The sequence below is a fragment of the Babylonia areolata genome, chromosome 8 (assembly GCF_041734735.1).
Source record: "Babylonia areolata isolate BAREFJ2019XMU chromosome 8, ASM4173473v1, whole genome shotgun sequence".
Classification (NCBI taxonomy): Eukaryota; Metazoa; Mollusca; class Gastropoda; order Neogastropoda; family Buccinidae; genus Babylonia; species Babylonia areolata.
Window position 1 is genome coordinate 38553441 of NC_134883.1, and position 14713 is coordinate 38568153.

Here is a 14713-nt window from a genome sequence, read left to right on the forward strand (position 1 = left end):
GAGCATGTACCCCGACTCTAGCACCGATACAATCCAGTCGTTGAGTCCCAGAGCACGCTACTGATGTGCATGCCAGGACAAGTTTCCTACTTGGAGGGGCTGAACGACTGGCGGTGCTGAATCGGGGCCCAGTCATTGGGGGTGCTGCCCTCTGGCCTTGGGCATGGCCGGTCGGCTTGGACGGACATGAGGTGGTTTATTCCTCTGCCGCTGATTCTGCGCATGCCGCTTTGACTTAGGTGGCGTGGTATATGAAGGGGCCCTGGTGGCGGATCTCTTCAATGGCATAGAACCCTGGCACCCCTGGGAGGTGTGGGCTAAATATGAGGCCACCTCCCTGTTTGTCTCTGCCCTGTGGCTGACAAAATGGGGCACATACTGGCTGAAGAGGGAGTGCTGCTGTGCTGGGATGGACCGCAGGGCAGCCCTCTCCTCTACTGGAATGTTAGAGAGGCGGAGAACGGCATCACACCACGCTAGCACAGTATTGAAGTGAAGGCTGGTAGCTGTGTCCGCAGCTGCCGTGAGACAAAGAAGCTACCCTACTGCCAAAAGTGTTTAACCTCGGGTCGGTGAAGAGGCCAGGCGGGACAGAGGAAGGAGACCCCGTATCCTGATTAACTGGACGCTGTTCCCACAGCTCACTGGCCCTGTGGAGGAACGCGTCAAAGGAGGTATAAGCCATGGAAACCTCGAGGAGGCAGCGGCGGGCCAATTTGTCCCACTCTGCTAATGTTTTAAAGGAAAGAGTAGCTGAGGTGGGGAAAGTGGTGCGCTGTGAGACCAACATCCTGTCCTGCGTGGAGGGCTCTGCTTCCCTGTAGGCAGGGTGGTCCTGTGTGTACCAGGACCACACCCCTCCCTTGGAGGAATCTTTAAGGAACTTGCCCAGGGAAAAAGCGCCCGGGGCAGAGAGGGACTCCCTGTCTGGAGGAGGGATGGAAGCAGCACCCCTGACAGTGCGGGCTGCTTATTAAGCCATTCCTGCGCCATTTCTGGCACTCTGAGTCGCCTTGTGGTTCTGGAGTTAGAGTCACATGGCCGAAGGAGGGTCAAGGGTAACAAAGTTGCCTGAGGGACTGATTCGGCATGCGTGACCCTATTGGGGAGGGTCAGTTCGAGCTCGGCAAAGTCCGAGTTTGGTTCAGGCTGGTCCCTAGGGAGGCGTGGGCTCAATCTGTCCCCCTGGGATGGGGGCGAAGGGTGCTCATCCACTTGTTCGTCCTCATCCGAAGACAGGGGCTCCCACTCATGTTCACAGTCCATCCCCTGCTGGGTGCCATCCCAAGTGGATGTACCCACTGGGGCGTCCTGTGAGCTGTGGTCAGCCCAGCGGGATGAGCTGGGACGATCCCGAGCAGGGACCATGGCCGCAGCTCTTATGTCCTTGACACCTGAAGCAGATGGGGAGCATGTGGACCGTAGGTCCAACCATGCTTGGGTTGATGGGTGCCATACCTTCTCAGAGAGGGTGCCCCTGGACGCCAGAGGAACCCACGAGTGCTGTGAGGGGACAAACACCCACTCATCTCCCTGTAGGACCTAGGGCTGGGTAGGTGGGAACTGCAGGCTCCCACGGGCTGAGCGGGGCCCCTCAGCAGCCGTCGGTCCTGAAAAGGAAGCCGTTGTGACCATGGAGGTCACCTGTGGGTTGACAGAGCACAGCGGGTTGACAGAGCACAGCAGGTTGCCACGCGCCCCGAATCCCCTCCCGTGGGGAGACTGGGGTGGCTTGGCCCGGGGTGGGCAAAATAGAGGTCCCCCCCCGGAACCAAATTTTTCTCTCCCCAAGAAGGAGGTGGGGGAGGGGGGTCGACTGAGAAGGGAGGAGGGGGAACAGCACTGGGGCCCCTGAGGGCCGTCTCCGTGTGGGGACCCGGGTAACTGCGGGGGGGCGGCCTCCCCTTGGGAGTCCGCACCCAGCCGCGAGTTCCCACCACCAAGAGAGGACGTGCTACTCCCCCCTCTACCTGCCTCGCGCTGGGACACCTCGGGAGGCGATGCTCGTATCCCTTTCCCCCCGGTCCCCTTCATGACCGTTTTACTGGAATGAGCGTCGCCTCAGCGATCAGCGTCTAAAGACACGTCCCTATCGGGAGAAATCATGAGCTCCAGGCCTGGGAGAGTCTCTTGCCGAGTCTCAGTCCCAGCATCATGATCCCTGCCTTCGTAGGATGGCATACGAGGCATGGTACCCGCGTGTAGGCACCCAACGAAAATCCGATCCCCAACAGAGAAAGGAAAGACAGGATCAACTTAGAGGTAGAAAAAAAAACGAACGAATCGAGGGGGCCGAGTCAAAACGAGTACACAGAATGTAAGAATAATATACAGACAAGCCACATGCAGCAAAATAAGGCCAAATGAACACGTTTGATAGCAAAAAAAAAACGTAAGACGAGACAGAGCGAAAACCTGACAAGATGGCGTGGAGAGCCTTGGCCAAAGGAATGATTCAGCGCTTATAGCTTTTAGAGGCGTTTGATTGGCTAAGAGCAGACCGGGCAAGAAGGGGCGTCTTTCCACTGTTAGCCACGCGAAATCTGGCCAAGCAGAGCAAACCAATAGGCCTAGTTTGCATCAGTTTGACATGGTACAGTATATGACACCAAAAGTCTTGCTGGGCCAGTTACACATACAGTCTTTTAGGGCCACTTATACTCAGTCCTGTTGGACCAGTTATACTCACAGTCTTGCTGGGCCAGTTATACTCAAAGGCTTGTTCAGCCAATCATACTCACCAGTTGTACTCAGTCTTATTGGGCCAGTAATACTCACCGTCATGCTGGGCCATTTGTACTCAAAGTCTTACAGGGCAATTAATCCTCAGTCTTGTTGCACCAGCTGTACTCACAGTCTTGTTGGCCAGTTACACTTACAGTCTTGCTGGGCCAGTTATACCTACAGTTTTGTTGGGTCAGTTACACTCAAAGGCTAGTTGGGCCAGTTACACTCAAAGGCTTGTTGAGCCAGTTACACTCACAGTGTTTCTTTTTTCTTTTTCTTTTTTTTCTTTTTTTTGCAGCCCCATGATCTGCACCGTTTCAGTGGCATTACTCCCACGCCGCTCATTTAGATTCCCCCATACACGGCCACACCCGGGTTCATCCTCCACTGTCGGCAGTCTGCAGGGAACTATCAATGTTAGGTCGCCAGGAGGCCACACACCAGAGGAGACCCTGCACTGCTGCTGAGTCACTTCGGTGGTGTTCAGTGGTGCCTGTTCTGATTTAACGTACTTAGGACACCACCTACTAAGCCTCCTACTAACAACAATAATGGCTTAGTCGCGGAGCCAGACTGAGTGAGCATCCCTTCCAGAGTGGAGACTGCCACCACGTCCCTCAAACAACAGCCCACCCCATGAATCTTCCGACACTGAAGACATTGACAGGATTTACCCCAAATATGGAATTGGAGGGGTTTTGAAACTGAGGTCACCATGAGAGCAGGGCATGAAAGGCCACAGACTTTGAGACTGTTTTGTTTTATATTGATGATGATGAAGGAGGAGGAGGATGACAATGACGATGTTGCTATGGGGGTCCATTTTGGTTTGGAACTGTGTGACAAGGCTGTACTCTACGCTTCCTGTCATACTGATATCCGGCATTAACCAGGCCCGAGAGATACAGACACTTGCAGTGTTGGTCAAGCAATTAGAGCAACACACCCAAAGACACATCCTTGAAGTAGATGACACTCGACTATGTGGTCCCAGTCTCCCCATTTAAGCCCACAGCACACTGAACTCTGGGTAGGAGCCGGCCACGGGCCGAAAAACCCACCTCCACTGAGATTTGAACCCACGTCCTCTCAGCCGTCAGTCCGCGACGCTAACCACTTCGCCACAGCGGCTGGTTACACTCACAGTCTTGTTGGGCCAGTTATACTCAAAGGCTTGTTGGGCCAGTTATACCTACAGTTTTGTTGGACCAGTTACACTCAAAGGCTTGTTGGGCCAGTTATACCTACATTTTAGGAGGGATGGGGAAGGGGGGCAGATACACTCAGTCTTGTTGGGTCAGTTATACTCACAGTCTTGTTGGGCCATTTGTACTCAGTCTTGTTGGGCCAGTTACACTCACAGTCTTGTTGAGCCAGTTACACTCAGTCTTGTTGGCAAGTTACACTCACAGTCTTGTTGGGCCAGTTACACTCACAGTCTTGTTGAGCCAGTTACACTCAGTCTTGTTGGGCCAGTTTACACTCACAGTCTTGTTGAGCCAGTTACACTTAGTCTTGTTGGGCCAGTTACACTCAGTGTTGTTGGGCCAGTTACACTCACAGTCTTGTTGGGCCAGTTACACTCACAGTCTTGTTGGGCCAGTTACACTTACAGTCTTGTTGAGCCAGTTACACTTAGTCTTGTTGGGCCAGTTACACTCAGTGTTGTTGGGCCAGTTACACTCACAGTCTCGTTGGGCCAGTTACACTCACAGTCTCGTTGGGCCAGTTACACTCACAGTCTTGTTGAGCCAGTTACACTTAGTCTTGTTGGGCCAGTTACACTCAGTGTTGTTGGGCCAGTTACACTCAGTCTTGTTGGTCCAGTTACACTCACAGTCTTGTTGAGCCAGTTACACCCAGTTACACTTGTAGTCTTGTTGAGCCAGTTACACTCACAGTCTTGTTGAGCCAGTTACACTTACAGTCTTGTTGGGCCATTTGTACTCAGTCTTGTTGTTACAGTTACACTCACAGTCTTGTTGGGGCATTTGTATTCACAGTCTTGTTGGGCTAGTTACACTCACAGTCTTGATGGTCCAGTTACACTCACAGTCTTGTTGGTCCAATTACACTTACAGTCTTGTTGGTCCAGTAACACTCACAGTCTTGTTGGTCCATTTGTACTCACAGTCTTGTTGGTCCAGTTACACTCACAGTCTTGTTGGGCCAGTTACACTCACAGTCTTGTTGGTCCAGTTACACTCAGTTTTGTTGAGCCAGTTATAACAGTCCCAGTTATACTCAGTCTTGTTGGGCCAGTCAGACAGTCTTGTTGGGCCATTTGTACTCACAGTCTTGTTGGGCCAGTTGTACTCCTTGAAGACCTCCTCAGCATTGTCCGTGCCCCCATCAGTCAGCAGGATGATGACCTTGTTGCAGTTGGCGCCGACATTCACATCTCCATCGCTGCTGTTCTGGCTGAACTGTGGGAACCAAGCACAGGCTGCATGCACTATGGTGACACCTGTTTATAATGCTACTACATTCATGATTTTTTTTTTCTCAAGGCCTGACTAAGTGCGTTGGGTTACGCTGCTGGTCAGGCATCTGCTTGGCAGATGTGGTGTAGCGTATATGGATTTGTTTAAACGCAGTTACGCCTTCTTGAGCTACTGAAACTGAAACTGAAACTCATGATTCATGCACACAAGCACGAAAGGGTATGATGATGTGGGTTTGTATCCTGTGTAGTCTGACACAACTACCGCACATATTTTTGAATGGATAAAGATTGTCTGCAACTCCTAGTGTCACATGTTTGTGTGTAAACACATTCTTTACCCCTTCATTTAGGCAGCTATATTGTGTTTTCAGGAGATACTAGACTGGCCTATCTACACCATAAGAATATGGTAATGATATGTGTGACAAAAAACACAAATGTCAGTATTCAGTGAAAAAAGTCAAAATTGTGATAAGCCAGTTGAACTGCAGTTAAAGCTGAAGCAAACTGAAGTTTTACCTCTTGGAACTTCTGGAATGCAAAGCGCAGGCCCACTTGGTAGTCTGCCTGACCCTGTGCCTTCAACTCCTCCACATCCTTCTCCAGTTGCTGCAAAAAACACCCAATCACTTTCAAATTCATACAAAACCCGATACTTCTGATGCTAACTGGGAGCAGCATCGTGTCTTCTGTTCTGACATTATTTCCCAGTCCCACTCACCCACTTATGACCTGTTCAGTCATCCACCCACTCTTGCTTACATATATGTGCACACAGACAGCTACCTTCATTTTCCCTCCCATCATCTCAGTGGGGGCACGTGAACAAGGGCAACAAAAATGTTCAAGAGAAATGACGCCTTTGATGTTGAGAACAATGGAAGCAATTTTGGGGATTGAGGAACCAAAGAGCACACGATAACAGTCCTCAGGTTGTGATGGCCTGCTTTCACATCCTCTGATGTCTTTTTGCTTGTTCTGTATCATGGCAACTAGCCCGACACCTTGACACAGGTCTTTCTCACAAAGTTGTCTCTTGTGCATATGATGTGCAGCTGACTATACCTCATTTTTTGTCGTATGGGTTCTTTCTTTATTGATCAAACATGAAATTCAAATTTTCTGACAATTGTCAATATTATCATCATGACCAATGTTGCTAAAAGCCCAGCCAAGGGTCATAGCAAGGCTGAAAAGACCATAAATATCAATCCTGTAAAACCTTAAAAGAACGAAACCTGGAAAAGAAAAGTAAGCACAAGTACAGCCATATTATACAAAAACACCTAAGACATGTCTCTGACCTTGATTGTTCTGCCGAAGTTTCACCAAGAGATAAAAGTAACATGAATACAAATATAATCATATATAGTCAACAAAATCATATGTAAAAGCAAGCATACAAAACCACAAATGCCAGCAGGTTAGTTAGAGATCTTAGGCATAAAAATGAATACTATACAATTAACACTGCCCCAATAGTCCATGATACTTTTCAAGCAGTCATGACAAACACATGGACCTACATCATTCTCTCTCTATTTTCTTCAAATTATTCGTTCCTTTTCTTCTGTTTGCTCAGTATGTAGTTAAAGTAGTGATTCAATCTAAAACCAAGTGGGTTCAACATGTCTCTTACCTTCTTTTCCATTTTTTTTTCTTCCTGATGCGCCAGAAATTGGGAAATTTGTTTTTGTATTTTGATAATGATGAATGATGTTGGAGGTAATGGGGGTGATAAAGATGCTGTTATGGGGATCCATTCAGGTTGGGACTACTTAACCCTTTCGCTGCCAGGAAAATAAGATTTAAGTGAAATCTATTTGCCAGGGATATTTCAATGACGAGTTATCTCGTCATTGTGGCAGCGAAGCGTACATGCTTGCGATGACGAGTTATCTCGTCATATCGGCAGCCTAGGGGTTAACAAGGCTGCACTCTTCCTGGCATCAACCTGGCTGAGATAAAGACACCTGAGGTTTTGGTAAAGAAATCTGAGCAACGCTCCCAAAGACACATCCATGAATAGGATGGCCACTGACTATGTATGGTCCCTGTCTTCCCATTTCATCCCACAGTACACACAACTCAGGTGGACTGAACCTGCATCCTCTAAGTTGTAAACCCATGAAGCTTAACACAATGAAACAGTGGCTGGTGTCTCTTACCTTCTTGTTCCTGTAGTTGGCCTGCACAAAAGCTGTGTGGTTGAAGCAGTCACTGACAAAGTCTGCTTCTTGGTTGAACTGGAAAAAAGTGCAATGACTGAAAATCTCTTTATCAATAAAGGAAACAGTGTGGCAATATAGGAAAGAGATCTGTAAAGAGCTTTACACAGCAAGCAAGAAAGTTAAAGTCAAATTTTGCTTTGCTAGTTCACTGGTTTGTCAGTTTATTGCTGTTATTATATAACTTTCAGATCATAGAAAACTTTGTAAGGAGTGATGAACATAGCAAAGAATTTTACAGGAGATTATGTGAAGTAGAATGTCATGATAAGTTACATCTAGCTCTTGAACTGATTGATGTTAATGTTAATGAAACCTTGGACTGTGTTTAATGATTGTATCTGTGAGTGTGCAGTATGCATGAAGAAAAGTATTAGGGTGGAAAACAGCAAGCATCATGAAGGTTGGTTTGACAAAATGTGCATAGGTTACTGAGAAAAAAACGTAGAATGTCAGATAAAGATTACTATACTGAGTATGTAAAAGCTAAGAGAGAATACAAATACAAGTTTGATAGAAAGAAAAAACATTTAAATGAAAACATGTTTGATTAGTTGATCACTTCTATCAATGACCAAAAACAGTTTTGGGAACGTGTAAATAAAACATCAGTTAAAAAGAAATAACCTAAAAAAACATCTGTAGATGACTGATTTGCACACTTTTGAGCCTTTTTAGATAAAGATTCACCATATGATAACACTGCAGAAAGTTCATGTGACACCTTTGCTCAAAGAGCTGCATTAGCTGTAAATTAAGATTACTTTGGGTGCCGAACACTAATCTGAAAACCTTCGGTCACCAATCATTTAATTTATCAGCCCCAACTGTCTGGAACTCACTGTCTGCTGACCTAAGAAAGGCCCTTTCCCTAGACTCTTTCGAGTCCCTGCTGAAAACTTTTTTTTTTTTTGTTTTTTTTTTTGTGTCTTGCATTTGAGTAACAGTTTAGTCTAACTGGGTTTAACATACTGTTATATGAGGGATGTACTACTTTTCCCAGTGCTGTGTGTATATGTGTTGGTGGAGGTGGTGTGTGTGTGTGTGTGTGTGTGTGTGTGTGTGTGTGTGTGTGTGTGTGTGCTGTTCATGATGAGAGCATGGCGACCATTTCTTCATGGCCGATTCTTTTTCTCATGATTGTTGCTTCTCTTTTGTAACATGCAATTTGCAGAGCACCATGAATGACTGTTTGTTACTGAATTTTCTTGAGAATTGTTTTTTTCTTTTTGTTATGTGTAATCTGTGAAGCGCTGTGAGCTTCTCTGTGAGGGAACAGCGCTATAGAGGAGCACTTCATTATTCTATTTTATTTCTTTATTATCATTATGTTTTACCAGACATGGAAGCTGAAGCCATGAATCATCCAACCAGTTGAGAAGTTTCATTTGCCCTTAGAAAAATAAAAACATAGAAAAGCAGCAGGTCTGTCGGTTTTAATTGAGAACTTTTAAAAGCTCCATGTGAAATAAATGTAGACTTATTATGAAATTTTTTAATGTTTCACTTTCCTGAAAAATGGTGTGAATTTATCATTCTTCCACTTCATAAAAAAAATGCAATGTAAATAATACACCAATAATCACAGAAGCATTTCACACTATGATATCAGTAGTAATGTACATAGCACTATTATCAACCAAACACTTCAGGTATATGTATAATACAAAAATATAACCGGAGAACATCAAGCTGGGTTTAAACAAGGTCATTCAACAATTAACCATATTACTATTCTTGCTCTAATACAGAAACAATTTTCATGCAGCTGTAAACTTTATGTGGTGTTTATTGACTTTGAAAAGGCATTTGACTCAATTAATCAAAATTTATTATGGCCCATTATTATTAAAATGGAGTAATTGGAAAAATTATTAATTGCATTGAGAGTATCTAAAGTTGTTAAAGTAAGAATTAGATGCAGTGCAAGCTTACTAATTATATATATGTAGTACAAAAGGTGTCAAACGGGGAGATGTATGCAGTCCAGTTTTGTTTTCATTACTTATAAATGAATAAGTGGTAGAAATTATTAAGGGAAGGCACGGTGCACAAATGATCTTATGGAATTGTTTATATCATTGCTCGCCGATGACTTAGTTTTGCTCTCTGAGACAGTTGTTGGTCTCCAGACACAGCTGAATGATATGAAAAATTCAGCCAATAAGTTACAGTTACTGGTTAATATGGATAAGAGTTACATTACTGATTTTAGGAACGGGGGTTATTTGCAGCGAGGGAAAGATGAGTTTATGATGGTATTGTAATACCTGTGGTTAAAGCATTAAGATATTGCAGAATATTTTTTTGCCCTCTGTTCAGTTTTGTAGCTGTATGTAAAGATTTATCTAGCACAGCAAAGAATGCATTGTTACATATTATGAAGAAACTTATTTGTTGAATAATAATAAAATAATAATAATAATAATAATGGTATTTATATAGCGCTGAATCTTGTGCAGAGACAAACCAAAGCGCTTTCGCACCAGTCATTCACACGCATGCATAACTCTAAAACTGTAGAAACTAAAGACAGGAAAGGCAGGCACGGGGGGCTATTTTGGGAAGAGGTGGGTTTTAAGGCCAGACTTGAAAGAGCTGAGAGTGGAGACTTGACGAAGCGAAAGAGGAAGTTCATTCCAATCGCAAGGTCCAGAGACAGAGAAAGAACGGCGGCCAACAGTCGAGTGTTTGAATCTGGGTATGCATAAACAGAGTGGATCCGAAGCCGATCGTAGTGAGCGAGATGGAGTGTAGAGGTGAAGGCAGCCACAGAGATAGGAAGGGGTAGTTTTGTGAATACATTTATAACATAAAGTGCTGATCTTGTACTTTATTCGGTGTGAGACAGGGAGCCAGTGGAGATGTTGCAAAAGAGGAGTGATGTGCTCAGATCTTTTCTTTCTGAGGACGAGTCGGGCAGCAGAGTTTTGTATGCGCTGAAGGGACTGAATTGATGAAGCAGGCAAACCAGACAACAGAGAGTTACAGTAGTCAAGGCGAGAGAGAATGAGAGAAACGACAAGTCTAGATGTTGACTGCCAAGTAAATCTTACAATATGTTAATCAGATTCAAGAGGCAAAAGAAACTGGGTGTCAAATATACGAATGTGTTTATGTGAACTTGGACTTGGGTATGCATAGGAATTTCAAGGACTGTAGGTGGCAGAAGTGAGAAAGCCATATCCAATCAAATGAATGGTTTGACATAGAGTCTATATTTCTAATCATATAGTGAAGCGATACCTTTTGATTGCTTTGAACAGACACCCGTGACTTACTCTCATCAGATTTATTTCTGGTATAGATTTCTGAATTAAACACACACATATATCATTATAAAACCATTTCTCATGCTGACTTAATGGGGAATCAAGAGGATGAATCCATTTCATTTTCAAATGTCCTGTCCTTACTGAACTACAAACCTAATTCATTCCTAAAAAATATGCATATCCGTCCATGTTTTGACTATGTTTAATGATGTTAATGAATTAAGAAAACACTATACACAGTTTTGCTTTGTTTCTTTATAAAGCATTTCAAATAAGAGAGACACTTATACAGGAAATTTTCTATCTAAAATTACGTTTAAATAACATACTTACCGTGACCCAACTAGTGCAGACTCCGACAAGGGTCTGACATTCCTGTCCTGTGCAAACTACTATCCGCCTATGCGGAGAAAATGAAACTACGGCCGATAACCTCCCAGAAGTAGGTAACCTCCCCTTTGTCCCGCTGGCTAGCGCCCTCTTTTTCCGGCAGCCATAGTTTTATTGGAAGTTGGTTATGGAAGAAGTCGCACTGTTTCCATTAATACATACAAAATTTTGTTGTTGCCCCCAGTTCATATGGGACTATGGCCCTAACTGAATAAACCATCTTGAGTACCTTTATTTTCTATTTAATCGACCGATTAAAGTTTATCACTGTCTTCTCCTTCAAGTTGACGCTTCAATTCTTTCAGAGAATTAGCTAAAGAAAGCAATTTTGGTTGTTTAGGTTCAAGTCGACTGCAGAACTTTAGCCAAACGTCACTGTTTTGCTAAGCATGTGACGAGCCAGCAAAACACAGCCAGTAACCCATCCAAATCATTCAAATCAAGGACTACCTCATGACGTATATGAGGTTTCAAGCTATCAAAAGAATCTAGAAAAATTCCCCAAGCTAAAGCTACCAGTGTTTTTGTTAATTAATTCAATACAAACCAGGGAAAAGTCTAAATATTTCAATGACAGGATATCTTGTCACTATAGCAGTGAAACGTACACGACTGCGCCAACAAGTTATTTTGTCATACATGCAGCCTTGGGGTTACAAACCGTACGGAAGTCACAGTGACCTTCTGAAGAGATTATTTTTATGGCCTTTCTTGATGTGCACCTCCACAAAGCATTATCAGGACAGGTTTTATTGGTATGCATCATCTTCATGATGTATTTTCTCTGCCACTTGTGATTGCTGAGAAAATGACACACACACACACACACACACACGCACACAGGGTTATTTCACAGGCTCACTTTATGTACAAATGTGTGTCAACAAAAAAAGAGAAAAAGAAGAAGAAGATAATAAAAAAAGAAAAAAGTACCTCTACAATGTTGACAAAGTCATTCTCTCCCAAAGTGTCCAGTATGGACTTGACAGCATTCTTCATCAGCTGTAAGGCCTGTCCATGAGTGCTGCCACTTCTGCCAAAATAAACACACAGCAAGTCACCCTGTTCACACCTGCCTTTTTTCTTTTCTTTTTTTTCAGACAACACACAAGAAAGATTTGACACAAAGGGAGATAATGTGTGTGCATGTGTGTGTGGGGAGGGAGGGGGGGCGGCGGGAGGGGGTCTTGTGCGCTTTGTGTCTGACATGTCATTGTAAAGTGCTTTGAGAGGTTTGAAAGTGCTGTATAAATGCACTATTATTATCATTAGAAGACGTAGAAGAAGAACAGTACATTCATAAAGTGGTTTCTAACATCTCAAAGCACTTTACAACATACATGCACACGCACACACATGCATGCACACACACACACACACAAACACACACACACAAGCGTGTGCACAGAGGCACGCTCACAGTTACACACCCTCACACACAGCAGCAGATATTGATCAACAGAATCCTCTCTCTGGATTCTCTGGTCATATCTGATGGATGAGTAGGCAGGCAGGTCATCTGCTGATGTGGGTCCTCATGTGGGAATGAAGACCAATTCTTGGGGCACAATTTTGTCCACAGACGTTGCATGGAATGGAGTCCTGCAAGGGCCCCATTTTCTCCGATTCCTCTTTTCCTGGATGGCGGCTGCTCTGTTGCACTCAAATGTCATTGTGCCCTGGGTACACCATTGCTTCCACTGTGTTCTTACTAGGGCGACATCTTCCCAGGAAGTATTGTCAATGTTGCAGCTTCTGAGGTTGGCCTTCGAGGTGTCTTTGTATCTCTTGAGAGGCCTTCCTTGATCACGTTGTCCTTCCTTCAGTTGTCCACAGAGCAGCACTTTGGAATTCTTCTGTCCTCCATACGGTGTCCTTTCCATTAGAGCTGGCTATTGATGAGCATACACTCAATGCTGGGTAGGCCACATTTTTTTTATGACCTGTAAGTTGTACTCTCTGTCTTGCCATTTGATGCTGCAGATCTTACGCAAGCATCGCTGATGGAACTGAAATGAAATGAAATTATGGTGCTTAGAGCCTCGCCGACCACTAAGGCCATCTCAAGGCTATCGCCACGTCAATAACTACTACAAGGATAAAAAAAAACAACCAATTAAAACGAGTCACCACTTCAAACTTTCCACTCCAAAGTTAAAAAAAACTTCCATAGTTTAAAACCTTCAAATCTGGTTAAAAAGGTTCACTTCTTTTAAGAAGTCCATCAGCGTCCACGGAGGGACATCACGAAACAAAGTCTTCAAAGAAACTGCCGTGTAATGTCTGCGTCTAACGTCATGCAGATCCCAACAATCAAGGAGCACGTGTTTCACGGTGAGAGGCTCATCACAGGGAATGCATCGAGGGGCCTCTTCCCCCTTCAACAAGTAAGAATGAGTAAAAAAAAATGTGCCCCGCGCGCAGTCTGCACAGCACAGACTCCTCCTTTCTGTTCTTCACCCCCGAAGGGAGGGTCTCTTTTAGGTCCGGACGGATCTGGAAGAGCTTTTTGTCCGTCTGGGTGTTCCACTCCTCTTGCCATAGATCCTTAACGTAGGTGTTCACCTTCCGCTTCATGTCTGTATACGGCACAAAGGATCTGGACAATTCTTTCTTTACAGCGTTCCTGGCCAACATCATGTCCTGGAACCCAGGCCAACACAACCTCGTATCCTTTCTTCGTTGCAAGAGTAAAAGTTTCATAAAATTCCAGCAGTTTGGGATGAGTGATATTCCTGCAGGTGATCGCCTCCAGGGCTGACCAGGAGTCGGAAAAGATCATGAATCTCTTCTGTTTCGAAGAGAGAACCATTTTTAACCCCAGAACCAGTGCGGTCAGTTCCGCGGTGTACACCGAGCTGTCAGACAGGATGTGTTCCGTTGAGGGCCAGTCAGGAAAGGCAGGACAGAACGCAGATGTGGCGACTCCGTCCTCTGACTTGGAACCGTCAGTGAAGATGCTTTGAAAAGTGGGGAATTTGTGGCACAGTTCCGAAAAGTAGGTTCTGCAGGCCAGAGAACTGGTGGTGTCCTTATGGTACGAGGCCAGATCGAATCGGACCTCAGGTGTTGTAAAGGTCCACGGAGGGCTGTCAGGGAACTTGGAGAAATCCGAGATGCCACCGACATCCAGATCGGCCTTTTCTAAGTGCGGCTGAATGCGGAGTCCGAGAGGAGGTATGCAGTTTGGGTTGTCTGTAAATTTCTTGTCAAAAGGGTTGTTGAATACAGCGTCGTAAGCAGGGTTTGTAGGTTCAGAAAACAATTTCAGATAATAGTTCAGGGTCAGCTTCAGTCTGCGGTTGGAAAGAGGCAGTTCCCCCGCCTCTGCGTACAGGCTGTGCACAGGGGTGGTGCGGAAAGCACCTAAGCTGAGACGGAGCCCTTGGTGGTGTACAGGGTCCAACAGTTTCAGATAGGACGGTCTGGCCGAGCCGTATACCACACTTCCATAATCCAGTTTGGACCGGACCAGCCGGCGACAGGATGCTCCCTTGCGGGACACCCAGCTCCTGCTCGTGAATGTCGGACAGGGTGGTGCCGACTCTCACCTGGAATTGTCTGTCTTGAAAAAAAATTGTGGATGAACTGAGGCAGGTGTCCTCGGAAGCCGAGCTTGTGCAAGTCAGAGAGAATACCAAACTTCC

General features: G+C 45.1%; 1 protein-coding gene across 1 annotated transcript in view; it reads right to left on the reverse strand.

The window, feature by feature from the left end:
* LOC143285280 (voltage-dependent calcium channel subunit alpha-2/delta-2-like) overlaps positions 1-14713 on the reverse strand; it is a 63193-nt gene that overhangs the window by 803 nt on the left and 47677 nt on the right. Inside the window, exons 8-11 of the mRNA XM_076592539.1 lie at positions 12000-12099; positions 7342-7419; positions 5693-5782; positions 5022-5153 (exon numbers count right to left, since the gene is read on the reverse strand). Coding sequence (XP_076448654.1) covers positions 5022-5153; positions 5693-5782; positions 7342-7419; positions 12000-12099 — 400 coding nt within the window. The remainder of the gene's footprint in view (positions 1-5021; positions 5154-5692; positions 5783-7341; positions 7420-11999; positions 12100-14713) is intronic.